The sequence below is a fragment of the Phyllobates terribilis genome, unplaced genomic scaffold (genome assembly GCF_046119375.1).
Source record: "Phyllobates terribilis strain yellow unplaced genomic scaffold, ASM4611937v1 Scaffold_8__6_contigs__length_399053987, whole genome shotgun sequence".
Taxonomy (NCBI): Eukaryota; Metazoa; Chordata; class Amphibia; order Anura; family Dendrobatidae; genus Phyllobates; species Phyllobates terribilis.
In genome coordinates, this window is record NW_027362768.1 from 244,445,723 (window position 1) to 244,466,671 (window position 20,949).

Here is a 20,949-nt window from a genome sequence, read left to right on the forward strand (position 1 = left end):
TGTATAATAGTATCTATGGTCAATATGACAATCAATAGACCAGTATAGTTACAGTAATTTAATAATAATGCAGCTATATGACAGCACCCATACACCAAAGTATATGGTGATGAAAGTTATAATCCATAGATAACCAAGATGGTCACTAATAGCGAAGACCCTATAATACATATACATACAGATTAGAATTACCAACCATGTGCCATATTGTAATGTCCACACTGCCCGGTACCCCTACGCGCATTTCGCGTGTTGCTTCATCGGGGGGGGGGGGGGGGGTTCTGAGGCAGTGTGTTGACTGGCATATATAGTAAAAGGGGGGGAGGGAAGGGGATAATCACCCATAGACTTTCCATAGTAAATGGTATCTGAGTCAGCCGTCTGTGCGTCACCCACCCCAATCAGTGCATCTGTGAATCGTCAGCCGGGGGGAGGGAAGGCGAAATAACACTATGGATTACCTGCGCTTGCTTGTTCTCCACGCATCGCCTTCTGTAAGAGGGTGACCGGGACGGTGATGCGCCTCTTTACCTTTTGTGAATGTATTGTTCTAGTCTGTGTTTATATATGAATATGGAAATGTCTATTGTTTATTGTTAGTTACAGGGACAGTATATGTTAGGAGTGGATGGTACATTAGATTAGGAATTGAGTACAGTGCAGTGGTGGGCACAATAGTTTAGGATAGAAATAGTTAATATATTTAGTAATAGCTCCAGTGTCGAAGCTTCCGGGGTAGTAATGGAGTAGTTTGCCCAGCAACCGACGGAGACGGTTGATGATGGTCCAGTTGAAAAAGGGGAGGAGTTTGGGCCACAGGAGAGCAACGGTTATTCCTGTTAGGAATGAGTTCAGTCAGAGCAGTTGTTGCTGTTGGTAACATTAGGGTATGTGCTGGAGGAAGACTGAGGAAAAGCTCGGGGCACTTGGAGCTGAAGGTCAATAAGGATACCGACGGTCGATGATAGAAAGAGTTAGGCAGCTTGGGGAACGTTGAAGCGGTAAACTCTGAGGAAAATTCCCTAAACGTCTGAGGCCTGTAGAAGGACTGATGGAGCCTGTTTTCACAACTCCCAAAGAGGGGACAGCGGATGGGTATATACCTGAGGAGAGTAGGACCGTGTTCTGGAAAGCTGCGGTACCGGAGTAACTAACTCTGAAGATAGGACCGAAAGGGAAAGGAGAGGATGACAAATGTAATTGTGATGTGACCAGAATTGAGCAACAAAAGGAGTTTAGTAAAGTTATGTTATATAAAAGAGAGATTGTGTGTGACAATGATTGCTTGCCTCCAACGGCTGGATTCCTGAAGATGGAGGAGCAACCGAAAACTAAGTGTTTTACGCAACATGCAAAGCACAATACAACACGGACATTATCTTGTATTTGTGGGCGGTCAGGGTGAGAATATAATGCCACAGCTATCCCTCGACACTACTACCACCCTGCACCCCTTACAAAATTCCCACCAAGACCAGCGTCCCGGAAGCCGAACTGCGCATGCGTGTGCAGCACAACATCCAATTGGACGCCAGGCAGGGAGGGAGAGGCTATGATGACACAGCAGTAACGTGCACCAGCAGGAACTCCTAGGGTGCCATATTTCTCAAGGGCAGCGCATATCTTTTCTAACCAGAGACGTTTTGGCAATGATTTACCACATACAAATGTAAGAAGATTATTCAACAATATGATCAATTCAGTACAATAAATTACAGATGGCTACATTATTCATAGTGTTCACAGCTTGCATTTTTCTATTTTCTGAGCAGAACTGCCCTCCTATGGATAGTTCAGTTATTGCAGACTTCATCAGTAAAAGCTACTGTAATATGAATTAAGATTAACAAAAAATAATAAATTAATTGTTTATGGTTAAATAACAGCACATTGCTCAAGCCACTACAGTTTGCTCACATTGTTACTATAATCACTTGACCTTCCTGGACCACTAATACAAGCCCCTTGTGAAAAACCTTCCATTGTATATTAGGGACTCCACGAACTTACTGGTAAGACTTTACGATATATCCTTTGATCAAGTTATCATCATGGTCACGGCCGACATAGAGTCCCTATATACATCTATTAAGCACGAGGATGGCTTGAGGGCAGTGGAATTTTATCTGAAGATGACCAATTTTGACCACTATCTGTTAAGGATGCTATTGCAACTTTTAAATTATGCCTTAAAGGGAATCTGTCAACCCCCTGGGACTTATCAGACCTCTAATATGGGCATACAGGTGATAGAGATGTGAATCTATACTTACCTGTATGTCCCATATTAGAGATCTGATTGCTTTGAAAATGCTTTTTATAAAATCATTTTACCTATGCTTGGCGTCCGGGCGACGCCAAGAAATCCCTGCCTACTTAATTGATTTCAGTATTCCCCCCCTCCCCTGTGACGTGCAGTTCCCGTACCGGATCCCGCGCCTGCGCAATTTACCTGGTACGCAAGGCACGGTAATTCTGGCAGTCTTTGTATCCTTGTGGAGCAGGGATCTTCTGCGCAGGCGCCGGCGAGTCACTCTGCCTTCCCGGATTCCCCGGACACCAAGCATAGGTAAAGTTATTTTAGAAAAAGCATTTTCAAAGCAATCAGATCTCTAATATGGGACATACAGGTAAGTATAGATTCACATTTCTATCACCTGTATGCCCATTTTAGAGGTCTGATAAGTCCCGGGGGGGTTGACAGATTTCCTTTAATACTGTCAACTCTGTACCACACTGCCCATTTGTCTTTTTACTTTTGAATGGGGGTATTTTTTGGTCAGGAAGATGCCTCCTGTCCTGCACCAGTCATTGCACGCTTGCAACCACCACCATCAGCAGCCACGTCCTCGTGCCAGAAGCAGCGTTCAGTTGTCCGTATCCCAGTCCTTTGAATGCAAGCGCAAATATGCAGCCAACCAGAAACAGTTAACAACACTAAACTGCCACATTTCTAGACTGCTTGCACTTGAAATGTTGCCTTTTAGGCTCATGGAGACGGAATCTTTCCACATCCCTCGGTACTTGGTCCCCAGCCGTCTTTATTTCTTCCGGTGTGCCGTCCCCGCCTTACACAAGCACGTGTCTCAGAACTTTACCCGTGCCCTCAACAACACAGTTACTGGAAAGGTCCACCTAACCATGGACAAGTGCTTGTGGCCAGGGACAGTACATCTCGCTGATGGCACACTGGGTTAATATAGTGTAAGCCTGGACTCAGTCGGACCCTGGGACGGAACAAGTCTTCCCAACACCGAGGATTGTGGGCCCTGGGTCAATCAGGGTTGCCCCCACATTCTACAGCTCCTGCACCTCCTCCTCCTCTTCAGCCTTTATCTCCAAAATGACATCAGTCGGAAGCTGGAAGCACTGCAGCACTGCCTCAGCCAAGCAGAAACAGACTGTGCTGAAGCTAATGTGCTTAGGGGACAAACCGCACACCGCTGCAGAGTTGTTGACAGCTGTAACAGAGCAGGCATATCTGTGGCTGTCACAGCTGAACCTACAGCCAAGCATGGTCGTGTGTGACAATGGCCGGAACCTGGTAGCCGCTCTGAAGCAAGGCAAGCTCACACACGTACCATGCCTGGCCCATGTGCTCAACATAGTGGTTCAGCGGTTTCTTAAAACCTACCTGGATCTGCCTGATCTGCTTGTGAAGGTACGCCGCGTGTGTGCCCATTTCCAAAAGTGATCTGCAGCTTCCGCCACCCTCGCCGTATTTCAGCAGTATTTGCAGCTTCCAGCTCACCAACTGGTGTGCGATGTCACCACGTGTTGGAAGTCAACGTTGCATATGTTGGGAAGGATTTGTGAGCAGCGGAGGGCAATTGTTGAATACCAGCTTCAAAACGCCTGTCGGTATTCAGCTCAGCCTCCGCACATAAGAGCTGATGAGTGGGCATGGATGTCTGACATCTGTACCGTCCTCCAAAACTTTGAGGACTCCACCAAGATGGTGAGTGGTGATGACGCCATAATTAGCGTCACCATCCCGCTTCTCTATCTGCTGCTCACAATTAAAGAGGAGGCATTGCAGGTGGAGCACGAAGAGATGGAGCAAGGAACCATACAGGGTGATGCCACACAGCCCAGCCTCATCTCATCTCAACGCGGATTGGGTGATAATGAAAAAGAAGAGGTGGAAAAGGAGGAGGAACAGGAGCTGTTTTCCTGCCCTACAGACAGTACTACCCACACAGCAGTCATACCGTCTGTTCAGAGAGGATGGCCTGAGGAGAGGTAGGATGAGGAGGAGGAGAGCATGGACAGTCGTCCTCTTGGTTAGGACAGGGAAGACTTGGCTATTAGCAGTCTGGCACACATGGCTGACTATGTTCCGCTGCCTTTCCCGTGAACCTCGCATTGAACACATTTTGGCCGACAGTAATTACTGGTTGGTCACACTTCTAGACCCATGATACAAGGAGAACTTTCTGTCTCTCCTTCCCATGGCAGAGAGGTCTAATAAAATGTTGCAGTACCAGAAGGCCCTTGTTGAAGAATCATTAAAAAAAATTCCCATCTGAAAACGCTGCCGGCAGAGGTCACAGTCCTTTGGACTACCAAGGAGTACAGGTGAGGGAGACACAAATACAATGCAGCAGAGGCAGGGGAACACTGTCAAAGGTGTGGGCCAGTTTTCTCAGACCCTCCCAGCGGCCAGGCCCTGATGTGTGGGGTACTCTGACAAGGAGGGAAACGTTTTGGAAGATGCTGAAAGAGTACCTTGCCGATCGTACCAACGTCCTCTGTGCCTTATAACTATTGGGTATCCAAGCTGGACACGTGGCATGAACAGGCTCTCTACGCCTTGGAGGTCCTGGCCTGCCCTGCCACTAGCGCTTTGTCAAAGCAGGTTTTTAGTGCCACCAAGGAAATTTAACTGATAGGCGCATCCGCCTGTCAACTGAAAATGCTGACAGACTGACTCTTATCAAAATGAACAAGGGCTGGACTTGGCCAGATTTCTCAACACCACCGGATGATATGAGAAACACAATAGCCCACATTTTGAGATTCAAAATAGGGTGGTGTGGATAAATAACCACTCACACCCCATATTATGTAGCCAACTTGAACAAAATATAATGAAACAGGAGAAAAGGCAAGTATATTTGCATACAAAAGTTTATTATAATTTCATGTTAAAAAATCCATATATAGATGGTAAAACAGTAAGATGCAGACAAACCGATCCAAAAGAAAAATAATAATCCAGATAATCAAAAAGAAATAGAGATAACAGTAGAGTAGAGCAGAGTAAGAAAGAATGTGACACTTAGTATATGGGGATCACATATACCGTAGTCCTGTACAGTAACTCCATTGCTACAGTGCATATCATGTACATGGTATAGGTAACTCACCCCAGAGTATCACACGTAGCTAGGGACAGGTAAGGGCCGGTGTCTGTCAGGGAGGGCAGCCTCCGGATGATAGCAAGGAAGTCAAATCCAGTGTTTTTTTTTTGGGGGGGGGGGTCTATTCCCATGCACGTCTTCACACCCAGATATGGGTATACACTTCCTGTTTTTGTCTATTTTCTGTTGTCCTCCTCCTTCTCCTCATCCTCCACCACCATATCACCAGGATGACCATGATACAACACCCACATAATTTTTTTTTAAGGATGATTGTGATTCGTATAGGAAATTTCTTTTAGAGGCCTACCTCTAACATTCTGTATGTTATACAGTATGTTCATGTATACCCCCCCGGGGGGGGGGGAATGTTTTTCAGCCCATACACTTAGTGCATGGGCATTACCAGTATAGGAGACCCACTCCTTAACCCCTTTCCAACCCTTGCCGTATTAGTACGCACATTTGCGTACCCCCGGTTCAGTGAGGGCTCCGGCGCTGAGCCCGCACTGAACCGAGCACATGTCAGCTGATTCTTACAGCTGACATGTGCCCGCAACAGCCGCGGGTGGAATCGCGATCCACCCGCGGCTGTTAACATGATAAATGCCGCTGTCAATCTCCGACAGCGACAATTAACGCGCGCTTCCGGGTTGCGCGTCATAAGCCCCGCCCACCGGCGACCCCGTCACGTGATCGCGGGTCACCGATGGGCGTGCATGACAACCCAGGGTCTGCAGCAGACGCCTGTGGTTGTCATGATCTCGTCGCTATGAGCGCCACCTAGTGGTCGGCGCTCATAGCACAGGACCATTTCTGCTATATGCAGGGGATCTGCTGGTCCCCTGTATGTAGCAGAGACGATCAGACAACTGCTGCTTCTAGTCTCCTATGGAGACTATTGAAGCATGCAGTAAGTGAAAAAAAAATGTTTTTAAAAATATAAAAAAAATATAAAAGTTTAAATCACCTCCCTTTCACCCCATTCAAAATAAAATATATAAAAAAAAAACCCACATACACATATTTGGTATCGCCGCGTTCATAATCGCCAGATCTATAAATATAAAAAAAGAATTAATCCGATCGGTAAACGGTGTAACGAGAAAAAAATTCTAAACGCCAGAATTACGTTTTTTGGTCACCGCAAAATTGCAATAAAATGCAATAACGGGCGATCAAAACATCGGATCTACCCCAAAATGTTATCAATAAAAACATCAGCCCGGCGCGCAAAAAATAAGCCCTCATCCAGCCCCAGATCCTGAAAAATGGAGACGCTACAGGTCTCGGAAAATGGCGCTATTTTTTTTTAAATTTTTTTACCAAATTTTGGAATTTTTTTTCACCACTTAAATATAAAATAACCTATACATGTTTGGTGTCTACGAACTCGTAATGACCTGGAGAATAAGAATGGCAAATCAGTTTTAGCATTCAGTGAATGTGGTAAAAAAAATAAATAAAAAACAACTGTGGTATTGCACTTTTTTTGCAATTTTACCGCACTTGGAATTTTTTTACCGTTTTCCCGCACACGATATGGTAAAACTAGTAATGGCGTTGAAAAGTACAACTTGTCCCGCAAAAAATAAGCCCTCACACGGCCACATTGTCCAAAAAAATAAGACGCTATGGCTCTGGGAACAAGGGAAGCAAAAAACGAAAAAGTAAAAACGACAAAACCCAAGGTTGCGAAGGGGTTAATAATGGGAAAAAAATTTTCAATGATGCCCTCCTCTAGTTCTCTTCAAAGGGGTATTGGAGAGCGTCCTAATTTTTGGCAGCCCTTGCAGTCACTGCATACACAATAACAGTATAGGAGACCCACTCCTTAATAATAGGAACAACAAAGCATAGCCAGCTAATGGCCCTCTAACAATAGTGAGGGACGACTGCTGGCCCTCTAACAATAGTAAGGGCCGCCTGATGGCCTTGTAAAAATAGGCTTTGTGACTTTCACAGTCCCTCCTTCATAAATGAAACAGGATGTTTCTGATCATGTTTCACACACCACATGGCCAGATAAGGTAGTAAAATGTTAAAATTACATTTACCGGTGAATGTATTTTTCACCGTTGAAAGCAATGCAAAAGTGCAAAAACGCATCAAAAACGCTAAGTGTGAACATAGCCCAAGGTGTGGAAGAGCACTTTTGTTTTTGGTTATTTATTTTGCCTTATATACAGGTCATTAACCTGGGAAGAATGTTCCTTAACATTTTTTCCAGGAAATCCATTTTAGCTTTGTTTTTGTTTGTTTTATTGTCAGTCCGTAAAAGTGGCGTAATATTCTGACAACATTGTTGACAGCAGTGACCTGGGAGTCAGAGATGCTTCCAGGGGTCTTCCCCATGCTGTTCCCATATCATTTTAGCACTGTTCCCACCAATTTGGCCAATTTTTAAAATGCTCGAGTTTCCTATTGACTTATATTGGGCTCGTTGCTCGAGTCAAGCATCCGAGCGTTATGATTTGCTCGACCCGAGCAACGAGCATCCGAGCATTTTAGTGCTCGTTAATCTCTAGTTACTACTACTATAATTCTCTCTTTACTTTCACTTTTGCCTTTGACCAGCAGATGGCGGTGTTCGGTTACTCGGTTAGGCATCAACTGTACTTGTCTTGTCTCTTGTCCTCCTTACAAGCACACAGTGAATTTTCTGCAAAACTTTCAGGGAAAAAAAACAATTGTGGAAAAAAAATAAACACTGAAAATACCAGATACAGTACACGAAATAAGAATAAATAGAATGATCAACCCTTTTTTAGACAGCAATGTCCTAGCTAAAGCAGATACAATGGGGATACTAAGGCCTCGTTCACACGGTCAGTATTTGGTCAATATTTTAAATCAGTAGTTGTAAGCCAAAATCAGGAGTGGAACAGTCAGAGGAAAATACTCTACACTGTTACAAATACTGTAAATACTGATAGTGTGAATGTAGCCTTATAGAAACACGTCACCACTTCTACATTTTTTACCCACTCCTGGTTTTGGCTTACAAATACTGATGTAAAATACTGACTAAATACTGAATGTGTGAACATGGCCTAAAGCAGACACTAGATTTAGATGTGGGTAAACTGAATTTTAAGCAGTAGGACTAAAGTAATATACTTAAATACTTGTATGTTTTTATGCAGCATGTAGACCTGTAAATACAGTATAAATTGTAATACTGAGGCATTTAACTTATGTTTCACTATTGAGCATACTTTTATGTTTTATTGCAGTTACAACTACCTATGGTGCCTTAAAGAAAGCAAGATTAAATCTTCAGGTAAGTGATTGATAACTTTTAGTATACTATTAGTACCTTAACTGCTATCAACTACGTTCAGTGACAACTGATTAAAAAATGTATAGTCTAAAATAAGAACTTATACAAAGAGAAATAAAGACAAAAGGTCATTAAAATATAATGACTGAATAAATAAATGATAGACTATAACACATTGGGATCAAAGCTTTCACGCCAGAATTCGGGCATAACAGCTTTCAAAAGTCGCAAAATTTAGGTGCACCTCGGAGCGGTGTCTAAATTTTGCAACTCCTGTTGTCTTTATGCCAGTTTTTCCCAATTCTTCCAAACTGAGTGGAGCCGGAGCGGGACAGGGGGCGTGGTGACCGCTGCTTCTTAAATTAATGATGAGCGACGGCATTCACTACGCCACAAATCTAACTGCAGCAGAGGCTGGAGTAGGATTTGTGGCGAGGCGCTCACAGAGGTGCACGCCACTCATCCAGCACTCCTGATACATGAAAAGGTACACATCTCTTCCGGAAAAAGGAGTGTCTGACCAGGGGTGGATTAAGAGTAGCAAAGGCCCCGCCCACACACACACACCTGATGTATCACGTGACATGTCACATGATCCCCTGTGATAGATCATGTGATAGTTCACGTGAAATTAATTTGGCACAATATTAATTATAATAATTTTTTTTAGGCTGTGTGCCCACTATGCGTTTAAGCGTTTCCGCAGAGGCAATTCCGCTGCAGAAACCCTTAAAAACGCTTGGTAGAAGGTCTGCCATGTTCCCCAATGATAATCCGCATGTGCTGTGCAGATGCTGCCGAAATTTCCACTGCGGATTATCATTGTGGAAAAATCCGCAGCACTACCAATTGTTATGCGGAAGTGCGGCGCCTTCGCCGCCATTGACTTGCATTGGAACGCATGGAATCCGCATCACTGCATCTGTACATGCAGAATCCAAATCTTTCAATGTGCGGATGGACTCTCCTCCGGACCTGGGTACCATAGAACCTGTAAAAAAATAAAAAATAAATATTATACTTACCTTCTGATGGCCCCCGGTGTCTTTATCCGATGCGTCCTGGCTTGCCGGCAGCTCGCGATGGCCTGAAAAGGACCTGCCATGACGTCATTTAGTCATGTGACGGGTCACGCGACCGCTGACATCGGCAGGCCATCAGAAGGTAATTATATATTTATTTTTTACCATTCCTTTACGGTCACACTATATAAATCCATGCTGGTTGCATGGATTTATATAGTGTGACCAAGTTGTCAAGCACTTTCCAAGTGATGCTAAAATCGCTTGGAAAGCGCTTGTCAACCCGCATGCAGAAATGCATGTGAAGAACGCTTCACATCCGCTTGTCCCTGGCAGGAAAAACACATGTACAATCCGCATGTACAATCCGCATGTGTTTTCTCTGCCAGGGAGATGCAGAAACGCTCAAAAAAATCCGGAGCATTTCTGCATCGTGGGCACATAGCCTTACATTAATTGTATGACTCAATATTGAGCACACGTAGCCATCTATACACAACAGGAGGCCGCACGTAGCCAGCTATACACAGCGGGAGGCCGCACGGCGCCACCTATACACAGCGGGAGGCCGCACGGCGCCACCTATAGACAGCGGGAGGCCGCACGGCGCCACCTATACACAGCAGGAGGCCGCACGGCGCCACCTATACACAGCGGGAGGCCGCACGGCACCACCTATACACAGCGGGGGGCCGCACGGTGCCATCTATACACAGCGGGAGGCTTCACGGCGCCATCTATACATAGCGGGAGGCAGCACGGTGCCATCTATACACAACTGGAGGCTGCACGGCGCCATCTATACACAGCGGGAGGCCGCACGGTACCCCCCCTAGAGACAGCAGGAGGCCGCACAGCGCCATCTATACTCAGCAGGAGGCCGCAAGCAGTCACGCATGCACAAACATATACAGACATATAAACACAAAAATACATATAAACAGACATCACACAATGATATCTGCCTGCACACACACACATATATATATATACATACACACACACACACACTCTACATACATATACACACACACATATATATACACACACACACTCACCATCCCCCGGCTCGGCTCCAGTCCTCCTGGCTCCTGCTCCTCTCCGGTGGTAAGTAGCAGTGCAGGCCGGTCGCGCACTGCTTGACGTCACATCTAGGAGACACGGCCGCGCACAGGGCCGTGTCTCCTAGCAGTGACGCGGCCGGGCCAGCACACAGGGAAGTTAACTGCTGCAGTGCTGGCCTGGCCGAAGAAGAAGCAGCGGCCGTGCGCCGCTGCTGGGGGAGCGGTCCGGGGGCCCAAGCAGTAGCCCAGATCGTCCTCATTATAATCTGCCTATGTGTCTGACACAAGCATGCCCTCTCATCAAGATCGATGTGAACAATGCCGATCTTTATGGTTCGGGCCCACTGTATATAATGTGCATTAAAGGAAACTTAAATGATATTCATGCTGCTTATAACATAGGCAGCTTGAATTAGACACTGACTGCGCTATTGCAGTCGCTTATTTTTTTTACTCTGAAATGATATGGAGTTTAAGAGAAAACATACTTTAAGAAGCTGTGACGATGTGACTGAGATGACGAGGCCAAGAGGCAGCACATTGGCAGCCTTTCCCTTGTTTCGCTTCCTTAGACTTAAAGAGCTTTCTTAAGGAGTGAGTATACAGAAAGACCTGTCAGTCTAAGGAAGTGTGACAGGGAGAAGACCTGCTAGGTTCTCAATGTATGTTTTTTTCACAGTGTTTTAGAGTAAAACGTATCTGATTCCTGCTGCCCTCATCTCCTGTAAGGTTGCCTTTACATACCTAAAACCAAGCATGTATGATTAAGCCTAAAATTTCCCTAAAATAAAGCTGGCTACATGAGACACAAGAAATATATGAGAACTTCAATGACAGCCATTGCTCTTTATATTTTATTGCTGGAATGCTGGCAAACCAAATGCAAATGGTCATAGAAAATATCTGTTGTTTCACTCCACATATCAAAATATACACCTAAACACTAAAAAAAAAAGTATCTAGTGAGGGGATACATCTGAAATATATGAAACACCTATTCATAAATTGATGAACACCAAATGACAAAAGATTAAAATAAGTCAATACTTTATTTAGTCATGATCATTAGTTTATGGGACCTAAGGGCTAACATCTCTTCATGTGGAGAGTGACATGACTGACATGCCAGGGTAGCAAATTGAGAGTCTGATTTGGCTTTTATTTTAAGTCATGTGGCAAGGTTCATTAAAAGCTTGATATTGACTTTTAGGATTGCTACTTCCAATAGGTGGCACTAGAGTTCTAGTCCTCTTCCTCTCTGATGATGCAGTTTGCATATTTAAAAAAGTATAAAATATATTAGAATTTAAGTAAGCAGCTGTATGGAAGCAAGATTTTACTATGTGAAAAAAATACCACTAATAATTTGATGTTAAAGTGCTAGTTGCATAGACAAAATGTTGATAAAAAGACATGCATTCTTGTTAGAGGACTTTTCACCAAATTTTTCATGTTGAATTGGACACAGGATATAATAGTGGCGGCAGAGTAGCATGAAACATTGTTTATTTTTTTAAATTTGCCTCTCTGTTGCAAAGATAATAGTGATCAAAGTTTTTGGAACCTAATGAGTTAACTATTTTTAAATCCCATTTTTTCATTGGGGGTGTGTACTTTTTCTCCCTGTATGTTGCTGACCAATCATAAGCAGGCTGGAACACTCAATAAAAATAAGAACACACCCCGACCATAGCTTGTAATGACAGCCTGCTCTGAAATCACTTCAGAGCAATTACAAGTTGCTTGAGCAGAGCAGACATAAGTGTGATACTTACACACTCAGTATTCAGGAGAGTTGATAGAAGGGTTTGTAATGTGACACAGCTAAATTCAGCTACACTGCTTGTACCCCGACGCTGACACATGCAAGAGGTTAGATCAGGAGATCAGACTGTCTGTCATTACAATTCACACACTGAGAAACCTACTCTAAACTGTACTCTTCTTTTCTTGGATTGTTGGTGTCTGCTTATGATAGGTCAGCATCATATAGATGGAAAAAAACTCTGATAACACCCACCTAGACTTAAAAAAATTAATTATTAGGTGCAGAGTACTTTGAGAAGCGAATTAAAAAAATAAAAAATGTTTAATTCCGCTCTGCAACTACTATTACATGCAATGTCTAGTTCAACATAAAAAAATTTGCTGAAAGGAACTCTTTCAGCAAACAAGATTGTATGCCACATACCCCAAATAATTCACTCAAAAAAAGTTGAACAAAGATTAGACTAGAAGTCAAAATACATGCAATCATATAAAAAGAATGTACGCAACAACCATAAGTAGCCAAAAAGCATATATACATTTTATTGATAACATTACAAAAAATGATATGAAAATATTTAAAAAAAATGGGAAACCACAAGATGGTGGTACGTTGAAGCGTGCATCGAGGTTCGACACCACATCCTATCTCAGGTAACACCCTGTATTTGATAATGCTCTCCTAGTAGTGTTTCACTAGCATACTCTTTGCTGGTTAAAATATATCTTATTTTGATGTTATACTAACATTAGTATGTTTGCAGCATGTCTTAGATGTAACCAGTCCTTATATGATTGAAATGCAATACAGCTAATATGATGCACTGCTTGTTGTTACACACTATATTGGATTGTGGCGCCATCTTGTTGTTTCCCACTTTTTAACATGTTTTTATATAATTTTTTGAAATGTTGTAATCAAAATTTATATATTGTATTTTTCAGACTATAAGACGCACCCCAAATTTTGGAGTGGAAAATAGGAAAAAAAATATTTTTTGGTATAAAATATTTTATATAAACTATTATTTCTACCTGTCCTATCAGCTGGCAGGGTGGAGAAATTCCCCATTTCTTGCGCGGCTGTAAGGGACATAGCAAAAAAAGAAAAGATAGCACTTACAAAATGTGTAAGGATTGCCAAAAGCAACCACCCAGAATTCAGCCAATTTGAAACTGAAAACTATTAGGGCTCATGCAGACATCAGTGGAACTTGGTCTGATCCTGGACCGCAATGCACGCACTGGCCACCAGTCTCCTAGCCAGAGCATGACAGCATCATAGAAATACATGAAGCTTTCATGCCCCAGTCTGGAGAGCATTGGCCAGACCATGCCTTCGTTGTACTCGGACAGATTTGCACTGACGTCTGCATGAGCCATGAGGAAACAGTTCAAATGTTAACAAGGATTCTAAGCAATAATAGGAGGTAAACATAAATATGATCAATATTTTACAATTCATTTATATCTATTAATATCTATTTCCAGAAAAGAAAAAATATTTTACATATATGACTTCTAAGAGACACATTTACTTCTATCTTCACATCTAGGTCAAATGCAGCCACAATGGGTTACAACCATCTATTCAGCTGACCTGAAATAAAAGAAGCCTAAAGATAAGAGAATATGTGGATGATTATTACTTCTTAAAATGTTAAATAGTTAATAAAACTTTATAATATAATTTTTCTGTTATAATTTGAATTTAAGAATTGTAAACATTAAAAAAATATTAAATCAAATTGTTGTCAAATCTGTTCATGATTTGTAGGTGTTAGTTTTACCATTCATTTAAATCAGTATAATTAATATTATTATTGTTTCATTTAGTTGTAATATTAGAAATTAGTACATTTTGTCAAGTCTTTTCCCACAACACTTAAGCTGTGTGCCCACTATGCGTTTTTTAAGCGTTTCCACAGCGGCAATTCCGCTGCAGAAACGCTTAAAAAACACTTGGTAGAAGGCCTGCCATGTAAACCAATGATAATCCGCATGTGCTGTGCACATGCTCTGGACATTTCCGCCGCGTATTATTGTGGAAAAATCCGCAGCACTACCAATTATTTTGCGGAAGCGAGGCGTTTTCGCCGCCATTGACTTGCATTGGATCGCATGGAATCCGCATCACTGCATCTGCAGATGCGGATTCCATGCGTTTAAATGTTCAGATGGTACCCGAGTTTGGAGAAGAGGAGACTCTCCTACCGACCCGGGTACCATAGTACCTGTCAAAAAAATATACATTATACTTACCTTCTGATGGCCCCTGGTGTCCTTGGCGATGCGTCTTGGCTTGCCGGCAGCTCGCGATGGTCTTAAGGACCTGCCATGACGTCATGTAGTTATGTGACGGGTCACGCGACCGCTGACGTCAGCAGGTCCTTTAGTGTACAGCGAGCTGCCGGCAAGCCAGGACGGAGCGAATCAAGACTGCGGGGGCCATCGAAAGGAAAGTATAGATTTATTTTTTGACATTCTTTGGGGTCACACTATATAAATCCATGCCGTTTGCATGGATTTATATAGTGTGACCAAGTTGTCAAGCACTTTCCAAGTGATGCTAAAATCGCTTGGAAAGCGCTTGTCAACCCGCATGCGGAAATGAAAGTGAAGAACGCTTCACTTCCGCTTGTCCATGGCAGGAAAAACACATGTACAATCCGCATACTTTTTTTCTGCCAGGGAGATGCAGAAATGCTCAGGAAAAATCCAGAGCATTTCTGCATCGTGGGCACATAGCCTAACAGAGGTTTTCTGGATATAAAATTAGGTAACAAGTCTAACATACAGTATGTAATGTTTACACTATTAAGATTCTGTTCCCCAATTTGAGTGATCACTGCAAGATCATTCATATGATACAATATTCGTATTCTTGTGGTCACATGCCAACTGATTTCTTTACCACTTCTCTCATAGATCACCTGCCTAAATTTAGACTTAAACTGGAATCCCTTTAAAGATGTTAGCATGCATGTTGAATCACAGTATGTTCTAAAAATAATTTTACAATGTATGACAGTGTAAGTTCACCTCCTCGCATCCAAAAGAAATCCAGCGAATACTGCGCTCCCAAATAAAAATGCCCCTCAGTGTGCCTAAACCGCAGTTAGCATCCACGTTTGGCATTTCTGTAGCAATGAGAGCCCACTTAATTTACTGGGTCCTTGTCTCCAGAGGCACAAGCTGGGCACAATGTATGGGTTCTACAAGGTCTTGTAAAAATTCTAAATTTGGAACTAAAAGAATATTTTTTGTGGGAAAAATGAAAATGTTAATTTTTTCCTTCCACATTGCTTTAATTCCTGTTAAGCACCTAAAGGGTTAAAAAAAACATCTTGAATGTGGCTTTAAGCGCTTTGAAGGATGCAGTTTTTAAAATGGTGTCACTTTTGGGTATTTTCTGTCATATAGCCCCTCAAAGTCACTTCAAACGTGATTATGTGATCTCTAAAAGAAAAAAAAAAAGTTTTGTACATTTTGTTGGAAAAATTAGAAATTGCTAGGGATGGGTGTACCCGAACAGTAAAGTTTGGGGTACGTACCAAACACGGACTTCTCTAGGATGTCCGTGCTATTGTTCAGGTTCGGCAGCCTGAACAAAGTTTGTTGACAGGCTCAGCCAATCGACAAGCTTTGCCAATGTGGGCACTTCTGGCTCAATCACAGCCATGACAAGTATTGGCATGGTTGTGATTGACTGGGGTACACAGTGTAAAAAAAAAAGGACGTGCTGTCCGCTCTATTTGTGCTAGCCAGCGCACAGAAAAAGTCCTTTAATTGAATTAAACACTCCCCACCGTCTTTTACTCATTTATTAATGTAAAATAAAAAAATAATAAAGACACCATATTCCTCACCGGTCCGATGATATTCAATATGTCCTAGAACATGGTCCAACTCTGCTACAGTACAGACCAAAAGTTTGGACACACCTCATTTAAAGATTTTTCTGTATTTTCATGACTATCAAAATTGTACATTCACACTGAAGGCATCAAAACTACACATGTGGAATTATATACTTAACAAAAAAGTGTGAAACAACTGAAAATAAGTCTTATATTCTAGGTTCTTCAAAATAGCCACCTTTTGCTTTGATGACTGCTTTGCACACTCTTGGCATTCTCTTGATGAGCTTCAAGTGAAAGTCACCGGAAATGGTCTTCCAACAATCTTGAAGGAGTTCCCAGAGATGCTTAGCACTTGTTGGCCCTTTTGCCTTCACTCTAAGTTCCAGCTCACCCCAAACCATTTCGATTGGGTTCAGGTCTGGTGACTGTGGAGGCCAGGTCACCTGGCGTAGCACCCCATCACTCTCCTCCTTGGTCAAATAGCCCTTACACAGCCTGGAGGTGTGTTTGGGGTCATTGTCCTGTTGAAAAATAAATGATGGTCCAACTAAACGCAAACCGGATGGAATAGCATGCCGCTGCAAGATGCTGTGGTAGCCATGCTGGTTCAGCATGCCTTCAATTTTGAATAAATCCCCAACAGTGTCACCAGCAAAGCACCCCCACACCATCACACCTCCTCCACCATGCTTCATGGTGGGAACCAGGCATGTAGAGTCCTTCCGTTCACCTTTAATAATAATAATAATTTTTATTTATATAGCGCCAACATATTCCGCAGCACTTTACAATTAAGCGGGGACATGTACAAACAATAAATTCAATACAAGGTGAGACAGTTTAACAGTTACATCAGGAGTGAGGTCCCTGCTCGCAAGCTTACAATCTACATGGAAATGGGGGGACACAATAGGTGGAAAGTGCTTGTTATTTCAGGTCTGGCAATTATAATAAGTCGGGATTATCATATAAATCTGTATGATCCGGTCATCAGCCTGTATGTTAAAGTGCAATACTCAATTACCGAGTGCAGTTATCGAGTGCATGGAGGGTGTAGAAACAGATGAGCAGTAGGGTGCAGATTCTGAATAGTATTTAGGAGGGAACAGGGGAAAGTTAGTTTACTGAGTAGTTGAGGTGGTAGGCTTGTTTAAAGAGATGGGTTTTTAAAGCGCGCTTGAAGACATCGGGGCTAGGCATCAATCGGATCGTCTGGGGTAGAGCATTCCAGAGAACTGGTGCAGCACGAGAGAAGTCTTGGAGACGGAGGTGTGAGGTTCGGATTATGGGGGATGTTAGCCTTAGGTCATTTGTGGAACGGAGGGCACGTGTAGGACGATAGACTGAGATGAGAGAGGAGATATAAGGTGGTGCAGAACTGTAGAGAGCTTTGTGGGTGAGAGCAATGAGTTTATATTGGACCCTGTAGTGAATGGGTAACCAGTGTAATGACTGGCACAAGGTGGAGGCATCGGTGAAGCGGCTGGACATAAATACGACCCTGGCTGCCGCATTCAGGACAGATTGGAGAGGGGAAATTTTGGTAAGAGGGAGACCGATCAGAAGAGAGTTGCAGTAGTCCAGACGAGAGTGAATAAGAGCGACAGTAAGAGTTTTAGCAGTTTCCAAAGTGAGAAAAGGTCGGATTCTGGATATGTTTTTAAGATGCAGGTGACAAGAGCGAGTGAGTGATCGGATATAAGGAGTAAAGGAAAGGTTAGTGTCGAATATGACCCCAAGGCAGCGGGCGTGCTGCTTGGGAGTTATGGTTGACCCCTCCAAGGTAATTTCGATATTAGGTAGAGTTAGGTTACTAGAGGGGGGAAACACAAGAAGTTCAGTTTTGGAGAGATTCAATTTGAGATAGAGGGAGGACATGATGCTAGACACAGCAGATAAACAATCCTTGGTGTTTTGTATTAGGGTAGGGGTGATGTCAGGGGAAGAAGTGTATAGTTGGGTGTCGTCAGCATAGAGATGATACTGGAACCCAAATCTGCTGATTGTTTGTCCAATAGGGGCAGTGTATAGAGAGAAGAGGAGGGGGCCTAGGACTGAGCCCTGAGGAACCCCGATAGTAAGGGGATGAGGAGGGGAAGAGGAGCCGGCAAAAGATACAGTGAAGGAGCGGTCAGAGAGGTAGGTGGAGAACCAGGAGAGAACGGTTTCCTTGAGGCCTATAGAGCAGAGCATAGTGAGGAGGAGCTGGTGATCCACAGTGTCAAATGCTGCAGAGAGATCCAGGAGAATCAGCAGGGAGCAGTGACCTTTGGATTTGGCTGTTAGTAGATCGTTAGAGACTTTAGTGAGGGCAGTTTCAGTGGAGTGTAAGGAGCGGAAACCAGATTGTATAGGGTCGAGGAGAGAGTTGTCTGAGAGATAGCGGATTAGACGGGAGTGGACCAAGCGTTCCAGGAGTTTAGAGATGAAGGGAAGATTAGAGACAGGTCTATAGTTAGCAGTGCAGTTCTGGTCCAGGGATGGCTTTTTAAGTAAAGGGGTTATGATGGCATGTTTAAATGAGGAGGGAAAGATACCTGACGAAAGAGAGAGGTTAAAAGAGGTTAAACCTTTTCTGTGTCGCACAAACACACAGTGGTTGGAACCAAAGATCTCAAATTTGGACTCATCAGACCAAAGAACAGATTTCCACTGGTCTAATGTCCATTCCTTATGTTCTTTAGCCCAAACAAGTCTCTTCTGCTTGTTGCCTGTCCTTAGCAGTGGTTTCCTAGCAGCTATTTTACCATGAAGGCCTGCTGCACAAAGTCTCCTCTTAACAGTTGTTGTAGAGATGTGTCTGCTGCTTGAACTCTGTGTGGCATTGACCTGGTCTCTAATCTGAGCTTCTGTTAACCTGCGATTTCTGAGGCTAGTGACTCGGATAACCTTATCCTCAGAAGCAGAGATGACTCTTGGTCTTCCTTTCCTGGGGCGGTCCTCATGTGAGCCAGTTTCTTTGTAGCGCTTGATTGTTTTTGCAACTGCACTTGGAGACACTTTCAAAGTTTGCCCAATTTTTCGGACTGACTGACCTTCATTTCTTAAAGTAATCATGGCCACTAGTTTTTCTTTACTTAGAATTTGTATTATGGCAAGAAAAAAGCAGCTAACAGTCTATTCAGTAGGACTATCAGCTACCTCTTGAAGCTCATCAAGAGAATGCCAAGAGTGTGCAAAGCAGTCATCAAAGCAAAAGGTGGCTACTTTGAAGAATCAAGAATGTAAGACATATTTTCAGTTGTTTCACACTTTTCTGTTAAGTATATAATTCCTCATGTGTTAATTCATAGTTTTGATGCCTTCAGTGTGAATGTACAATTTTCATAGTCAAGAAAATACAGAAAAATCTTTAAATGAGAAGGTGTGTCCAAACTTTTGGTCTGTACTGTATATCTGGATTCTCACACAGTGAGCGCTGACGTCAGTGAGATGAGTGGAGTTCATCGGCTATGAACTCCGCTCACCTTTTGCGGTCAGCGCTCGGCACTGAAGATGAGTTCTCAGGCTCAGCTCAGTGTCTCCTGGATTCACGAGTGAGCGGTGTCACCGCTCAGCAATGGATTCCAGATGTAGCCGATTTGGACCATGTCGTGGGACATATGGATTATTGTTGGACAGGTGAGGAATATGGTGTTTTATTATTTTTTATTGTACATGAATAAATGGGTAAAAGAGAGTCGGGAGTGTTTGTTTCAAATAAAGGAGTTTTTCTGTGTGTGTGTATTTATTTAATTTTCACTATGGGGTTAGTAATGTGGGCATCTTACAGATGCCTCTCCATTACTAACCACTGGGCTTGATGTCAGCTAACATTACAAATCTGACATTAACCCCACAAATATTAACCCACTTGCCATCGTGCCAGAGCAAGTGGGAAGAGCCAGGCAAAGTGCCAGAATTGGCGCATCTAACAGATGCGCCTTTTCTGGGACAGCTGCGGGCTGCTATTTTCAGGATGTGGCGGGCCAATATCATTGTCCAAAGCAATGAAGAAACAAAAAAAAGGTATTATTCCATTAAAAATGGTACAGGGGGAGAATGGAAGGAAACCTCCGGACGACGGCCGTTTCGCACCTTCTTGCGCTTCAACGGGTCCTAAGGTATGTCACTCTACTATTGGTAAGCACCTGGTCTTGTTGGAAGTTATGGACTCTCTTTGTCTTTCTCTATTTGTTCACCAGTTGCACAGGTGCGGACTTTCTCTCTTTGTACAGCCAATATCATTGTCCCCTTCCCAGTCTGAGGATATCATTCCCCAGCTGTCTGTTTTAACTTGGCTGGTTGTCAAAAATGGGGGTGACCCAACGCTGTTTTTCTAAATTTATTTAAATAATTAAAAAATATGGCATGGGGACCCCTCTATTTTTGATAACCAGAAAATATAAAGCTGACAGCTGAGGGCCCCACACCATGTTTTTGTTTTATTTATTTATTGCACAGATGCCAGCTGGTGAATACTCTTCTCAGCCTCGCCTGCTCTCGCTGCTATCAGCGACACCAGGCGTACTCTCATCAGCCGATGCCTGTTACTGGCTCACATGCTGTCACCAGTATGGGAACTGCAGCGCTCTGAATGGCGATAGC

At 43.2% G+C, this 20,949-nt stretch overlaps 1 protein-coding gene across 5 annotated transcripts in view; it reads left to right on the forward strand.

The window, feature by feature from the left end:
• PDE4DIP (phosphodiesterase 4D interacting protein) overlaps positions 1-14,160 on the forward strand; it is a 738,656-nt gene extending 724,496 nt beyond the window's left edge. For 3 of the 5 annotated variants that reach the window (XM_073644096.1, XM_073644092.1, XM_073644093.1), the window contains 2 exons: positions 8,600-8,646; positions 14,056-14,159. In XM_073644096.1, the coding sequence (XP_073500197.1) occupies positions 8,600-8,646; positions 14,056-14,103 (95 nt within the window). In that variant the 3' untranslated portion in view covers positions 14,104-14,159. Of the gene's footprint in view, positions 1-8,599; positions 8,647-14,055 lie in introns of all 5 variants that reach the window. The other 2 variants (XM_073644094.1, XM_073644095.1) reach the window with 2 other exon arrangements.
• The last annotated feature ends 6,789 nt before the right edge of the window (positions 14,161-20,949 follow it).